Here is a 15,084-nt window from a genome sequence, read left to right as displayed (position 1 = left end):
TTTGCTGGGACTCTGATGGTTTCCTTGATGCTACCTGAGATTCTTGCACATATTTTTCATCATAGCACTCTTGACATAAACATCTGATAGTCTTTATGTGTTGGGAATTCTGCGGTTGTATTCTAATTGGTTCATACCCTCAACAACTGGACATTATCTAGGTTGCCCTAATGGAAAGGGAATGAAAAGTCCACTTACAAAAATAACGTTCGAGTGCAGTGTCATACCCGTAGTGGCTCTGAATTGTGTTGTATCTGTGTAAAGTCCTTGTCAGAGTTCAGCTTTCTTGGGCTTAGCAAAAGAAACCGAAGTAAATGGTCTAGTGGCCCACTTATAACTATAGCCCTACAGGAAACTACACGGGCAAGTCTCTTGGTTATTGTGTCTCAATAGATTTGAAATGTTCCTTTGAAATACAACACATCCTCTAGTGGGAATGTTCAGGTGGATTGTTCAAAGAAGCAGAGCAAACAGTTTATAATTGTAGTCTATATGCATAATATTTCAATTCATAAATTTTGCTTTACATGTACTATTTTGTCAGTTTTAATTGATGTAATATGCTGTGTTTTTATTTAGAAAGGCATCTTTTTTTTTTATATATGTAGCATTATAACTAATGTCTGCAAATATCATGTGTTCAATACTGTTTTGTGACTATATTGACATTTTCCAAAGTACAGAGTTTTAAAAAATTAGTCCTGAAATTCCAATTTTCATATCTAAGCCAGATCCTTAAATAGGGGCTAAACTTTTGCATGTGTCAAGGTAATAACTAGAGTGAAAATAGCTTACAATATGTATATGAGAAGCATCACTCACGAAGTTGTTCACTGTGGTAAGAGCAGCTCTAAATTCAAACAAATGTTGATTTCTTGATTTCTCTCTACATACAACGGATATATAGAGATATGTCCTTTTCTTATTCTATTATTTCCCATTCATCATTCATTTTGTTGCAGTTGAAAACTACAACTTAGCAACAAAATAGCACCAGTGCTAGGTTCTTCCAGGCTTACTTTCCAAAATACTTGCAGTTTCACTGGTCATAGAGGGTAATTAATTTGTTTATGCAGTTTCTTTCCTTCTTTTGATAGTGCTAAGGCTCCCATCTGCCATCAGATGACTTTCTGCCTGACTGAGATGCACCTGTGGTCTTTGAAGACTACCTTACATATCAGAGGTGAGCTGTTACCTGTTAATAAAAGAAAACAGCAAAACCTGTTGATGAATATTAAATTGATATAAAATTCTGCATAACCAAATTAAGTGTTTTTTGTACTTATGAGAAAGAAAATTGGACTGCATGATGATGTTTGAACTTGGTCAGCCTCTTTGCTTATCTCATCATAGAACTGGAGTATCTTTTCAGCTCAGAAATGTTAAGATTATATTTAATTGGATGCATTTTCCCTTTTAGGAAGCTATGCTTTACTTCTCTGTAAGCTTCAGTGTAATTACTAGTTTGGGTGAATGAAGATCAATAGTCTTCTTGATTTGTAGAGGCATTACGATTTGTACTTAATATGAAATTTTTTAAAATGTTGCATGTTCTGGGTATTTTGCATGATTACTTGAAATTTTATATGTGCAAAGACATATTTATGTTATTAATTGATCATTCCAGGAGACAAATAACTAATTACCAGCCATTCATTCATCTTGTCTTGCTATTTTGTAAAATACAAAAAAAAAAAAAAAACTGATCAAACACAAAACCTCAAACCACTGGTTTACAAATGGATCATAAAAAAATATTGCTTATGATGCTTCATGTCAATTGCAGTGTACTGTACTTTTGTTGAAAACAATGCTAGTTTATTATTATTATTCAAATATTGACTCAGTATGCCACAGCAACCTGTCCATGTGTGAGAACTGTTCTGTTCAGTAACAACAATATTAAGAACAACAATAATATAAAAGCTGTATTTCATCAAAAAATATGATGGTTTAAGTGAACACATAGCTTGTTTAGCTATAGTTGTTGTAATTAAATGTGTACTGTGCCTATTTTCCACCTTTCACCTTCTTGCTTCCTCTCTGTCCATTTATGCATGGTCCACAAGCCTCATTATAAAATCCTGAGGCAGAAGGGAGGACTGCTGTCTTATTTTAAAAGCTACCTGCCATTGCATTGCCTTCCTACATTTCTCCAAATGAATTTCTCCTTGTAATATCTTTGTCTGAGTTTAGAATGAGACATGTGCAGTGTCAAACTAATTATTTTGAAACAGTGCGTCCTTAAATCAGAATTAAACCTACTTGGTGGAGCTTGCCATGGTCCGCCTAAGTATTTACCAGTCAGCCACATCAGGAACTGGCTCAACAGTCCCACTGTAGCCCAAGCATCCAAATTTCTTTGCCATGGGACCAGGATGACAGAGCTTTGTGTCTGTGGTACACTTGGGATTCATATAGATTCATATAGATTAAGAATATTGGGTCCTTTGGAAGGGCAGCTTGACAGAGTTCATGAACGTTAAAAAATAACTGTTGTCTTCAGCTTGGCTCAGAAAACATTTTAAATTAATCCCAGGTACAGCCTTTGCTGTGTCCTACACCTTTTATATTTGTGGAAGTACACAAAATATGATCATTAGGAAGGTGGTCAAAACATTTTTTGCATGTCGGCGGCTGGAAACAAATCGAAGCCTATGTGAAGGAAATGGCAGCAGCAAATAAATATGAGGACCTGTCACATACTCCTTCAGCCCTTGCTAGCTGGTTCTTGAAAGTCCTACTGGTATTCAGACTACGTACCATATTTTTTTTTACTCTGGCTTGCATTTTAACACCTAAGACTCTGCTCCAGCTAGCAAAAGTCGTAATGCTGAACCTTGCTTGCTAAGTAGTATTTTTGTTTCCAGTGTCACATCCATAATTAACTACATTTCTATTCAATTGTATAGATGAAGATATTGGGATTCACCAGTACTATGACAAGAAAGAACCAGGTAAAATATGAATATAAGTAAAACTAAACAGAACTTCCAAATGTTCAGTCTACTTTGACATAGACTGTTTGCTCTGAAAGTATGTGACTTGAATTTCTTGCTAATGTAAGCCTCTATTTTTGTAGAGCAAGGAAGCACAGAAAGAGATTCTCTTTCCCAAGCTACATCAGAGTATTTAAAATCTCTTTATTCCACGGGAAAAAAAGATTTGGGAAAATAATTACATAAAAAGTTACTGCGCGTGACTTAATATCTCCTCAGTACAAATAAAATTATAAAACGAGCTTTGTGTCATGAAAACCTCACTGAGATTTTCTATTTTTATTTTATATTCCGATTCTCTGCTCTGTTCCGTTTGCCTGCTGCAGAGCACTGAACCACTCCAAGGGACGGCTGCTCAGGCGGGTGCTGGCTGGTGCAGGGTTTGCTGGCGTCCCAGCAGAGGGCACCGTGGACGCGCGAGTGTGCGCCCAGCCTCCTGCAGCCCCAACTGCTGCTATCTGAAATAGCCATTGCAGAGTGAATGATCAATTTTCTTTATCTGATTAATCCTGTTAATCCTAGAAGTTTCATGATGGGCCAAAAGGTCCGCTCGGCTAGAGTTGCTTCCCGTTTGCGGCCAGGTTGGAGCGGAGGCTTGTGTGGGCATCCCGTGGCCTTGGCTTGGCGGTTGGTGCGCTGTCCCCGGGGCTCTGCTGACAGACTGACTCAGCTTCTCTGCTGGGTTCAGTTGCAGCTCACTTCCCTATCTGATGAGATTGGAGGCTCAGGAATACTGGCCCACCTGTTGAGCTGCATATGCCTTTCTTTCACTGCAAATTTAAGATATCTGACTTACGAGGTGAAAACATCAGGGCTGTCCTAATTTTTTTGTAGATTTCTGTGTTTTATCAAAATGTATGACTCTTCTCTCTAATATTAATATTTGCTGACAGCAGTTGTAAGGATTATCGTTCACCTTTTCATCTGTTCTTTCCTCTAGCATCACAGATGAAGCATGGTTACTTAGAAGACAAGCAAAAGCTAGCAGAATGTAAGGACATTTTCTCAGTTTCTTGTTATAGTAAGATGGAATTGTTATTATTTTGAATTGGTGATGCCCCTGGAAAAACATTAAAATAATCTCAGACTGCTTCCAGAGTAACTTTCTGCACATGCTCTTTGCAAAAAGATAGGCTGTCATAGAACTACAAAGCAAAAAACAGTTGTGAAGTTGTACCTCCTCCTTCCTGGTATATTCACAACGTGTTTTTTTCTGTGTCACTAAACATAGTACTGCGTATTGCTTCTCAAATCCATTGCCAAGAGGAATCACAAAAATGATCATAATCCAGAGTTTTCCTTAGGACATTTACCCAGCAGATGAGCAATAAACATTTCCCACTCAGCTCTTGCATTGAAATGCTAACTGCCTCAAAACTGAAAGTTATAACTAAAATACTTTCATCCAAAATCAAATTACAGGTTAATAATCAGCTGCCTTCTTAGAACATTTTTAGCTTTCAAACATTGTACACTGTTCCTGCATTATATGGTTAAAAGCAATTTCAGCCTATACGATCACATAGTAGTAGTGTGACAGTTAATTTTTTTTATATTAGTACTACTTTTCTTAGTTCATTTGACAACTCATGCATATTTATTATTGCTCAGTGTATGTGTTCACGAACAAACATTATTACGTGACCACTCTGGAAAATCAAGCTGATTTTTAGAAGACTTCACAAAGTAATGCATACGCTGTAAGAACTGCCTTAACGTTTCATGTTACCATAATGAAAATTTGTGTGGGGTTGTGCGTGTGTTTGAAGGCAAAACATGTTCCAGAAGGACATGTTATTTGCAGCACCAGAAGGTGTGCGTGGAGCAGGATGGAGCCCTGCTGGGGATGGGTGTAGAGGCGCACGCAGCCACGGGGTAAATCTACACCCGCTGCAGAGGTCTGTGTGTCAGTCAGAATCAATACAGCTTTGCAGAGGTAAGGAGGTGAGAAAGGGTTTTAAGTAGGGAGGAGCACGCTGGATTTACATCCCTTGTACTCCATGTAGCATTATGGTAGAGGCGCTGCCTGTATGAAAAGAGAAGCAGGCCCAGATAAACTGTTATACAGAAGCCCCGACTGCTATCTTTTATGCACGTAGCATGCAGCAAAAACATAAGCTGCTGCACCTTGTGGCTGTAAATATTGGGGTGTCCTAGGCAGAAAACACTCTATAGCACGTTTCTTAAAGAGGAGTACTGTGTAACTTTATTCACAGCTGCTGATTGGTGTATGTATTTTGGTATCTGTACAGGCAATTTCCCATTTTGCACATGTGGATAAATATTCCAGTATTTATGAAGGCATCCATTGAAAATGTGATCTTACATGCCTAATTAATATTATCATAACAGTTCCACCAACACTGGCTTTGGTCCAATAAAATACAAAGAGAAGTTGTATGTTGGTGTGCTCCTTTGTTGATATATGAAATCCTTCATTTTTTTTTTTTCACTCTATAGCACTTCTATTGTAAGCTCCTTTTTGCAGGAGGGTTTAAACACAACTGTTAAGTCATTCAGTCTGGAAGTTGGCATACAAACTGACAGCTCAGAGCTCAAAACTTTTCATCAGGTTTCCTTTAAATAGACTAGATTTTAAAAGACCATGTGTTCTGGTTTCTCATAGTTTTTTATTGTATATTTACGAACAGAAAACTGCTCACTTTTAAATGATGAAATTTCACAAGCTATTAGAGAGCCTCATTCTCAGCAATGAAACCAGGCAATTACTAAGCAACTCCAGAAGAAGCTTTGCCTCCTGGTTTCAGAGAACAAATCCTATAAATCAAGTGTATTCTATAATATATGTTATGGTATTCACAATTGCCTGTTGTTAATACCTCTATGTATGCATATATTCATGCATATATATTTTGCAGACACGTTAGTGCCTGCTTTTTGATACTGGGCAATGAAATGTTAGTTCAAAAGATTAGTATCTGTTTAGGATTTGATAACTTGAATCTGAGTTAACATACTAAATATGAGATGCTTTCTCATTGAAAATGCTTAGCAGCTGGGTAGGATATTCCATCCTGAGAGCTTTGTGCACAATTGCCATGGTGAAGTCATGGTCAGTGTGGATATTTCACGCAAATGGTTCCTACGACAGAGTTTTTCAAAAGGATATCATTTGACAATAGAAAACATAACCATTTCCTCCAATTACAGGTAATGTTTTATGTTTATGGTGACTCCTAGAAATCTTAGAGTTGTGTTTCCAATGCAAAAAAAAGCTCAAGTTGAAGAACTTTTTTTTGTTATATTTGATGTATGTTTGTACACACACACATATATGCACACACATATACACTCACCTATACATACTTTTTTTTTTTTTTTTAACATTTTTTCCCCACTTTTATTTGCCAGCTCGAGATTATCCTTGGATACTTAAAAACAAACGACCAGAAAAACTGCGAGATACACTCAAGGAGGTAGAGGTACGTTTCGGAAAGTTTCAAGAACAGCAACAAATAATCCAGTTTTCAAACCTCTTTCAACAACTTTAATTCTCATAAAGATTCAACTCTCCCTGTGTTGATAAATGTGCTTTTGTCTGGTGGGTTGTTCCAAAACAGCTGCATCTTTGTGTGGCATGCTTCATCTATAAACTTGAAAATCAGAAGTATGTTAACTGATAGTGACAATGTGTACTGCCAACTCTACTCTCTGTTCTGTTTTCTATTGTCCTTTAGGACTTAATGCAAAACAGTCAATGTGTGCTGAGCAAATGGAAGAACAAACGTATCTGTCAGGTAAAATGTTTTGACAAGCTCTTGCAATGTTCAGTCAGTGGATCCGAACAACCATTCAGTGATTGATGCGATAGTGTTAAAATGTTAACTAATACTGAAGATCATTGTTTGTTTGGTTGTGTTTTTTTTGTTTTGTTTTGTTTTTTAATGTACTCTTATTACTTAGATTGTATTTATTTGACTAATCTACAGTAGATACTATGAGACAAAAGTCTGTTTTTTATCCACAAGAAAAATTATATAAAAAGGGCCTGATTCTCTGAGAAAATTATTTTGGAGGGAAACATCCTGAAAGCATCCTGAAAGCAGGCTAAGGAAGTGTTTGCAGTATATAGACAGGCCTGGAATTTATGTTATATTACATTTTTATATCTTAATTATTGACATCTCTGTCACAAATCTTTTTACTTTATGCTTATGTAATATGTGAGGGAGACTATAAACCTAAGCTAGTTAAATCATAGATCAAGTCATGGAACAAAAGATATTGTGACATTCAGCACACATGTAGTTATGTTCTCTGTCCGTATAAGTTCCATATATTGTATACAAAAAACAGCTTTTCACATCATCATTAACACAGAGCATTAAGGGAGGTGGGAGATCTGAGCATGAAGCATGTGTTCCAGCTCCTTAATCAAGAGCTTGTGCTGAAAAATGTGTAATGTATTTTATAAGTTTCTACAGTCTTCATTCTTCATGAGGAATGTGTATCGTATTTAAAGGGGGCTTGGCATAGGAAATACTTGTAAGTGTTATTAATATTGTTTCTAAAAAGAAATTATGTTCTAACTTCTTTGCTTTTTCAGTTTCATAACTCTTTTTTTCTTCTAATCACAGTAGTTCCAAATCGGTGTCAGCTGGATGAATATTAAGTATTTGAAAAATATACAGCTGAAATTCCAGAAATGTCTAGGAATAGCAAGTTTTTTCTAAACACCTGATACACCAAACACTATAAAGTCTTTTTGTATCAATAATAAAGATATTATTGTCTAAGCCTATCAGATTGTATTTGCCTATCAGATCTTATCACTAACAAGTGTATATCATTCATGTACAGATTACATAGTATTAATCTGTGAATGTTAATCTTCTAGAACTGATTTAAATATTAATTGCACGCTAATTTAGAGGACTCATTTTTTCTGTTGTTATTGTTCTGATTAGGAAAGGAATTTGCTTAAGAAATACTGAGTCAGTTAGCCATGAGTGTGTTCATTTGCTTTCCCAGTCTCTTCTCCCTCTATCATTTTTCTTCCCCTCCCATCTGTATCTGCGTACACGTGCATTCCTTACCAATTCATGCTTTGGAACAGTGGACTTCTTGCCAAAGTTTGACTGTTCTGCTTTTATAACACTTCTATGTGACAATCAATTGTGTTATAAACACTTTTTGGTTTCATTTAGCGTCCTCTCAGTAGTTTCAGGCTTACATAAACAGAAACGAGACAATACAAGTTAATTCATTTCTTGTACAAGAAGGGAAAGAAAAGAGATGGCTGTTTTTATCTTAGCATATTTGGTTATGGCTGGCTCTGTGTTGGATTGAATCATAAAAAAGGATAACTTGATAAATTAAATATTTTCTTAATGTTTTTTAGGTGGCTTATATAGAAGCATGCCAGAGTTAAAGTTACAGATAAAAAATCACAGTCATCTCTCTCTCTTTAAATTCTGCTTTTGGTTTCTGAATCACAAAACAATTTTTTTATATAATAATGGCTGATACCTGAAATTACCAGTGGGTTTATAATGTTCTGCCAAATAATGGTTATTCCACTTCGTCTTCCTCAAAATATAACCTGGCCAACAAATGAAAATAAAACAGAAAAATGAATAGTTTGCAAGAGTCTAGATTAGAAAAACTGCCTTGTATCATTTTTATGTTAAACTATTTATTTTTCTGCTGCTTACGTCTTTGAGTATTTTGCAGGAGTATCTGGACTCCCTTTTTGATACAGATGTTCTGAACTTCTGAAAAAGAGGTTGTCCACTTACTTTTTAATTTAAAATGGGAAACTAATTAACTGTTTTAGCAGGTGTTTAGCCCATAATGGTGTGATCTATGCCACAGCACAACTGTATTCACATGCTACTCTGGATAGATAACAGAGCAGCAGTTAGTGGAAAAATGAGATGCCATGTTTGCATTAACTTTCAAGCACAGTGGAATGCATGGGGTGAATTATCCTGACTGTCATAATTTTCACCAATTTGTGCTAAATCTGAGTATATGGTTGTATTGTAGTGTCTTCAGTTTTTAGCTCTTCATTTTGTAATAGCAGTGCAATGCCAAATAAATTCAATTATAGAAATGTATGTATTGAACTCAAAAAACATGTTACTTTTTAATAAATGTTCTATGTATCTGAATCTGCCATAGCTTTAGCTGAACCAGGAGGAGTTCCCTTTCATTTGTAATAATAACAACGTGCTATGTGAAAACTCAGTGTCAGTTGTATCTTTAGCAAGACAGAATGAATAGTAAAAACAATCTGACAGGAGATACAATGATAGCAATACTGTTATCTAAAAGAGTAACAGAATATCCCTCAGCTTGTGTGAAAAACAAGCATAGGACTGCCATTAGAGTGCTTTCTGAAACCTAAAAATCACTATTCCTAATCCCTCAGTGCCTCTTCCAAATCTCCCCGCTTCTAAATAGCCCACAGGCAAAAATTAGGGGCTATAAATTTAAATGTGCATCTGCTAAAAGTATGTGTGCTGTCATGTTAACTGTTTGTGTGCAAATGACCAATTAGCCTTCATGCATATACCTCACTGACAGATCTAGTTAGTTTGCATTCAGGTTATCTTGTCCATTGTATGCATGTGTTTCTCAGAATTGGTTCTTGTAGATTAGATGAGTTTGGCAAGATCTACTGTAATGTTGGCCCAGCTTTCTACCTTTCTTAATGTGTCATTTTATGCATCAAAATTTCTCCTATTACTTTTTTTTTTTTTTTTTAACACAGTGCATTAGAAGTTTCATATTTACTTCCTTGTGCATTGACAACAAAAAAATCTATTGACCTTTATTTTTGAGGTCCTAAGTATTCTAGTACTGCTTAGAGCTTCCGAAATAGAAGATGTGCCCATTCATATAAACATAACCTAGACTGTACAGAGATTTTTGTCAAGGAATTTGCTCTCCTGTTTAAAAAAGCTTAGTTGAGCCCTAAAGGACTGAGCTCTTTTCTTTAACCATGGTCCTAGTTCCAGAAGGATCTGAATGTTCACTATTTCTGTATGGTACTTCTGAACCCCAACTTTGATGACCTGTGATGAGCTGCTGAAATAATCCTGTAATCTTCTGTTAGCTGGCGTCAAAAGAAAATACACAGATCATAAAAGAAGTACGAAGGAAAAAAGACAATAAGTCTTTACAATAAGAGGCCACTGAATTGTTTATAATTAAATTGGTTTTCTCTGTCTCGAAGCAATAATCTAAGGAATTACCTTTATCAATATTTTAGTTTACTATGAAGAAGCTCTGGCTTCTTCCCTTCTTCTGCTCTTCTTCTCTAATTATTTGGAATGTTTTTAAGTTTTGCCACAAAATCATAAAATCAATCCTATGAAACAATGCCATTGGTTTGGGTTTGGTTTTACACTATAGGGTAGTAACATTAAAGTAGCTGAAACATGATTTCCAACATTTTATTATTATTATTATTATTTTTACACTTGCATTACGGTGTAGAATTGAGCACATGCCAACACTGAATTATTTTGTTTTATAAATGCCAAGCACTGGATTTGAATCATATCTGTTACCTGCCAGTGTAAAAGATTTATATATTCTTTGCTTAATTACTTTGATTTAACTTGATTTGTGTTGCAATTTACATATGTATGTGAACAGTTTTTATGTTACCATCATTGACATGCTTAGAACTGGATCCTGAATTGAGATACACAGCAATATGTGCTGACATGGCTTGTTATATCACCAACTGTGCCCATAAGCAAACTGATTTAGCAAGATATGTGGTGACATACAGGAGCACATCTGATATCAAAATCAAGACATTTGAGCTAGAATACATGAGAAGCCAGTATCCATCACCGGTTACTAAGAGGAACGCTGCCCTCATATTAAATTCTTTTGGTTGCTTTTGATCACAACCATTAATGGGGTTGTGTGGTTTGAGGGATTTGGAGCTAGAAGTACAAATGCATTGATTATTGTGAAACAGTAACGTGTAACAACAGTAACTTCATTTGTAATAAGGCATGCAACAGAGTAATTACAGTAGGGTGGCTAAGAAAGCAATCTGGAATGAAGAGGTGGGGAAAAACCCTGGGAACCTGCTTGAACAAGAAACGCTTTGCAATTCTCTTCTCCTTTTGCATATTCCTTTGTCAGTTGGGATCTTTAAGGGAAAACAGTTTGCAGCAATATTTTTTACAGGCATATTTTCCTTCTCTTCCAATTTTAATCAGATAGAGGCAAATCCTGGTTTGCTCTGGAGGTATCTTTTTGGTAGAAGGGCTGATAAGCAGCTAAGCTGCATGAATGAGGAGTCAAAGGCTAATGCTTCCGAGGATAAAGGAATCCACTTAAGTACATGCTTAAGTTCTGCTGAAGTTATTAAGTTTGGAGCATGTACATTTTGGCACACAAAGTACATAATGCCCTCTACCAAAATCTTCACGTTCAGCTCACAGAAACTCGGTGAGCCTTCCTTTCCAGTGTGTGATATTACTCATACCAAACATTTTACTCGTACCATGTTCAAGAATAAAAACTATGCTTCCAATAGGTATGAAGTCAAGCTCTCTTTTTTTTTGTTTGTTTGTTTAGGAACACCCTGGGGCTCTTAAAGCTGTAGAGGTGTCTTTTCTGATTTCCATTTTTCATATCATGGTACTTCAGTCTGAAAAATGTTGATGTCTTTCATTACTGTGGGTTTTCTTTCCTAATTTGATATCTCACAGATGGAATGACTTTGTGCCTTGTGTAAATAACGCCTCTGACATTTGCTTTTATTCCTTAGTAATGATGGGCAAATTCCCCTGAGCAGTACTTTTTGGAGTTGGATCACTGTGTATCTGTGTTCAAGCCAAGTTTGCAATCTTTAACATTTCCTCTATATTCATTCATGCTTATCATTGGACTGCTCCCATCCACTAAAATATGAGCTTAACTGTGCAAGCATATGTACAACACCACCTAAATCTTATTATCATCTAGCAGTCTTTGCATAGACTACACAGTGTGTAAGCAATTGAAATAGTGGAGTTTCAGTATGAGCAGATAAATATTTTGTTTTACAGAATATTGTTGATAAAAGATAATATGTTTGTGCTTTGTTTAAATATCTGCTTGTATCTCATGGTAAACTTTAAGAAGTATTTTTGAAATATATATTTATTATCCGCATAGTATCATTTTAATCTGGGACCTTTTGTACTAAATATTTGTTTTTCCTTTTAATTCCGTTTCCCAGTGCTGTTTATCTTGTAACAAAAACTTTGGTGTTCCTTGGTAATGTCACATTTATTCATTGTACAATCTAGTTGCAATTGTTATGGTTTCATCTGAGAAATGTTGAAGGGAGGGTTGTGCTGCAACTAACCATTTTCTTAAGATATACGTAAGTTCTGAACTTAGTGCCTTCTCTCATGCCACCATCTACACTTGGAATAGACTCAGTCCTGAATTCCAGTTGATCATCTTGCAATATTGAAAATATATAACATTGGTTCAATGGCTAGTTTCATACATGTAAAATGAAGGACATTCATTAATCCAGTAATTTCTGTTTATGTCACAGGTGTGATTTATGTCATTAGAAGGAAATAAACAGATTGGCAGAAAGCAAATTTACACTCTTAAACACATTAAGACTTAAAGAAACCTAACCTTCTGTTTATTTGTTGCTATCAAACCAAGGGTTTGCAAGCATGTCTCTACAGAGAATATAGGATGGACATATTAAATGTCAGCAGAATTATAAGCTTATGGCCTCATTCCATAATGCAGTCATTCAATAATATATTGGCTATCTACAAATCAAAGCACTTCTTTTTTCCAGGCTTTACCTGGAGAGGGGCAGTGTATATCTCTGCTCTGTCAGGTAATCCAAGAGGCTACAGACAGAATTCTGATTCACTTAGGTTATTTTCCCAGGTTAACTCCAGAATACTTTTCTCACTCTCTGCAAGGAAAAGAAGCATGAGACCAACCCCACCACTAGAGTGATCCTTTCTGCAGGAAGGGCATAGCTCCCAAGCAAAGGTGGTGTGGAAGAGGCGAGATGGAAGGTTTATTTAAGTGACTGCACCAGCTCTCTTTTTGGTGCCTAACACTGAAAGTTTTAGGGTGGTGTTTAGGGTGGTGTTTTAGAACTCCTTTTCCTAGAGTATTTATGTAATTTTCCTTGGTAAATATGTTATTGCACAGTAGCTCGTCAACTTCTGTGTTTCGACCCTCACTTTTTCAGCTAGGCTCTTTGGACAATTATAGCTAACTGTAGTCAAACCTTGCTGGACTTCCATTATCAAGTTGGAAATAAATTGTGATTTTATCTAATCTAACTTCAACATGAGGATAAATTGAAGTTTTGAAAGATTGTAATAAGAGCTGCATGAGTGTAACTGTGTCTAACATTTTTACTAGGACAAAACCTTAAAGGACATCTGTCAAGACAGGGAATACTGAAACACTCAATATATATATTTTTCAAACTAATTCATAATTAGATTTTATTGGGATGCAAAAAGATCAGTTGTTCTTAACTAATTAATTTCATGTCACAGCTGGTTTTGGTTTCTGTTTCAGGTATCAGTAGAATTTCTTTGCAAACTACTGTGAGCTGACAGGAAGATAGACTGGGAAAATGTTAAAGATAGTAGTCAGGGCAAGAAGGTAATTTAAATAAACATTTTTGTCCTGTTCTTTGGTACAGAGAATGCAGAACTGTAGTAATACAGCAAAGTATGCGTAACTGACAATTTTCATTGCTAAATTATTGGGAGAAGAGCTTTGAACAAGAAGCAGCTCACTACATTCTGGTTCCCAGTACTTGCATTACTTTAGCACTGTCATACAATGGTTTTGTCCTCTTTATTTTTAAAAAGAAGCATGTAAAACAAAGAGAAAGTGAATAATATATCCACAAAAATAAAGGAGAATCAGAGAAATTGTATTATGCCTGTGATGTGTATGAAAAAGAGAGAAGAGGTGTGGGGTCTTACGTAATGAATCTTACTGCCAGCTCATGCTTGCTCCCAAAATTACATTTTCTTGTGCTTGTGCTATTCATTTTAAAAGACTACCAAAACTGAGCTCCTGCCACTTTCTCTGGAGATTTATTTTACAGTCTAGTAGATCTCCCTGCAAGGAAGCTTTCCCGGTGTTTATACGCTGGTGTGCTGTAATAAAAAGTATATTGCAGCCATGTTTGTCTCCCAGCTGTAGCATCAAGTAGACAGGGATTTTTATGCCATATTATACTGCAAGAGTAACTATTTATCTGGTAGCAAGGTTTTTAATAGAACAGAGATTTTGTTTAAAATCTGTTTTTAGGTGAGAGCTGGAGGCCCATATTTCTGGCCTTTGACGGGTCCCTGCTATGTTTCTTCTGTGGTCCTCCCATTGAGCATTCCTTGGGCAAAAAAGATTGTTCAAGTTTAAGGCTAGCATAGCCTCTGATGAAGCGATAATGATTTTTATTATTATTGTTGTTATTTACCAATTAGAAGGAAACAAACCCAGCTGCCAGGATGAGTCCTTCAGGATTCCTACCGTGTAGAAGGAATTTGTTCTGGTCTGAAACATCTTTAACTTCCATGCTGAGGTCACCTAGTCCAGCAGCTTGCAAGATCAGAGGAGGAACTGGAAGACAAATTAAAATACACAAGTGTTTTCAGTTCTGCTGAGCAGACTAGTCACACTAGTGAATTTTTCATTGTTTTTACATCCAGATTTTTGTAGAATGCAACTTTAGAAATGATTTAAAAAATTACATGGTCAGGGTTTTTGTTTGTTTATTTGTTTTTTAAGATAATAGCATTTTTTATTAAAGGTTTTTGTATACTCCTGATACTGGAGTAACTTGGCAAAATGAGGTCAACTCAAAATGGAGTGGGGAATTTGAAGTGTTTTTTTGTTTATTTGTTTTCTGAAATGTTTTGTTGTAGTAGTTGCATTCAGAAAGGTACTAAGTTTAATGACTTAATTGTGCAAAAAGCAATGGTTTTCATGACTCTTCCCACCAAGTGGTATCTCTCTTATGCAAGATATGGCATCAGAAATAGCTGATAAGTATTGTAACTTAGTCTTTGAGATTATATGTATCATTTAATTGAGATTAATT

General features: G+C 35.9%; 1 protein-coding gene across 3 annotated transcripts in view; it reads left to right on the top strand.

Moving 5' to 3' along the window:
- Positions 1-15,084, top strand: part of WDPCP (WD repeat containing planar cell polarity effector) — a 148,151-nt gene that overhangs the window by 43,368 nt on the left and 89,699 nt on the right. For all 3 annotated transcript variants that reach the window (XM_035322065.1, XM_035322064.1, XM_035322066.1), the window contains exons 4-8: positions 1,098-1,183; positions 2,913-2,957; positions 3,940-3,990; positions 6,372-6,442; positions 6,698-6,757. In XM_035322065.1, the coding sequence (XP_035177956.1) occupies positions 1,123-1,183; positions 2,913-2,957; positions 3,940-3,990; positions 6,372-6,442; positions 6,698-6,757 (288 nt within the window). In that variant the 5' untranslated portion in view covers positions 1,098-1,122. The remainder of the gene's footprint in view (positions 1-1,097; positions 1,184-2,912; positions 2,958-3,939; positions 3,991-6,371; positions 6,443-6,697; positions 6,758-15,084) is intronic.

The sequence above is a fragment of the Oxyura jamaicensis genome, chromosome 3 (genome assembly GCF_011077185.1).
Source record: "Oxyura jamaicensis isolate SHBP4307 breed ruddy duck chromosome 3, BPBGC_Ojam_1.0, whole genome shotgun sequence".
NCBI lineage: Eukaryota > Metazoa > Chordata > Aves > Anseriformes > Anatidae > Oxyura > Oxyura jamaicensis.
This window is presented reverse-complemented; position numbering and strand designations above follow the sequence as displayed.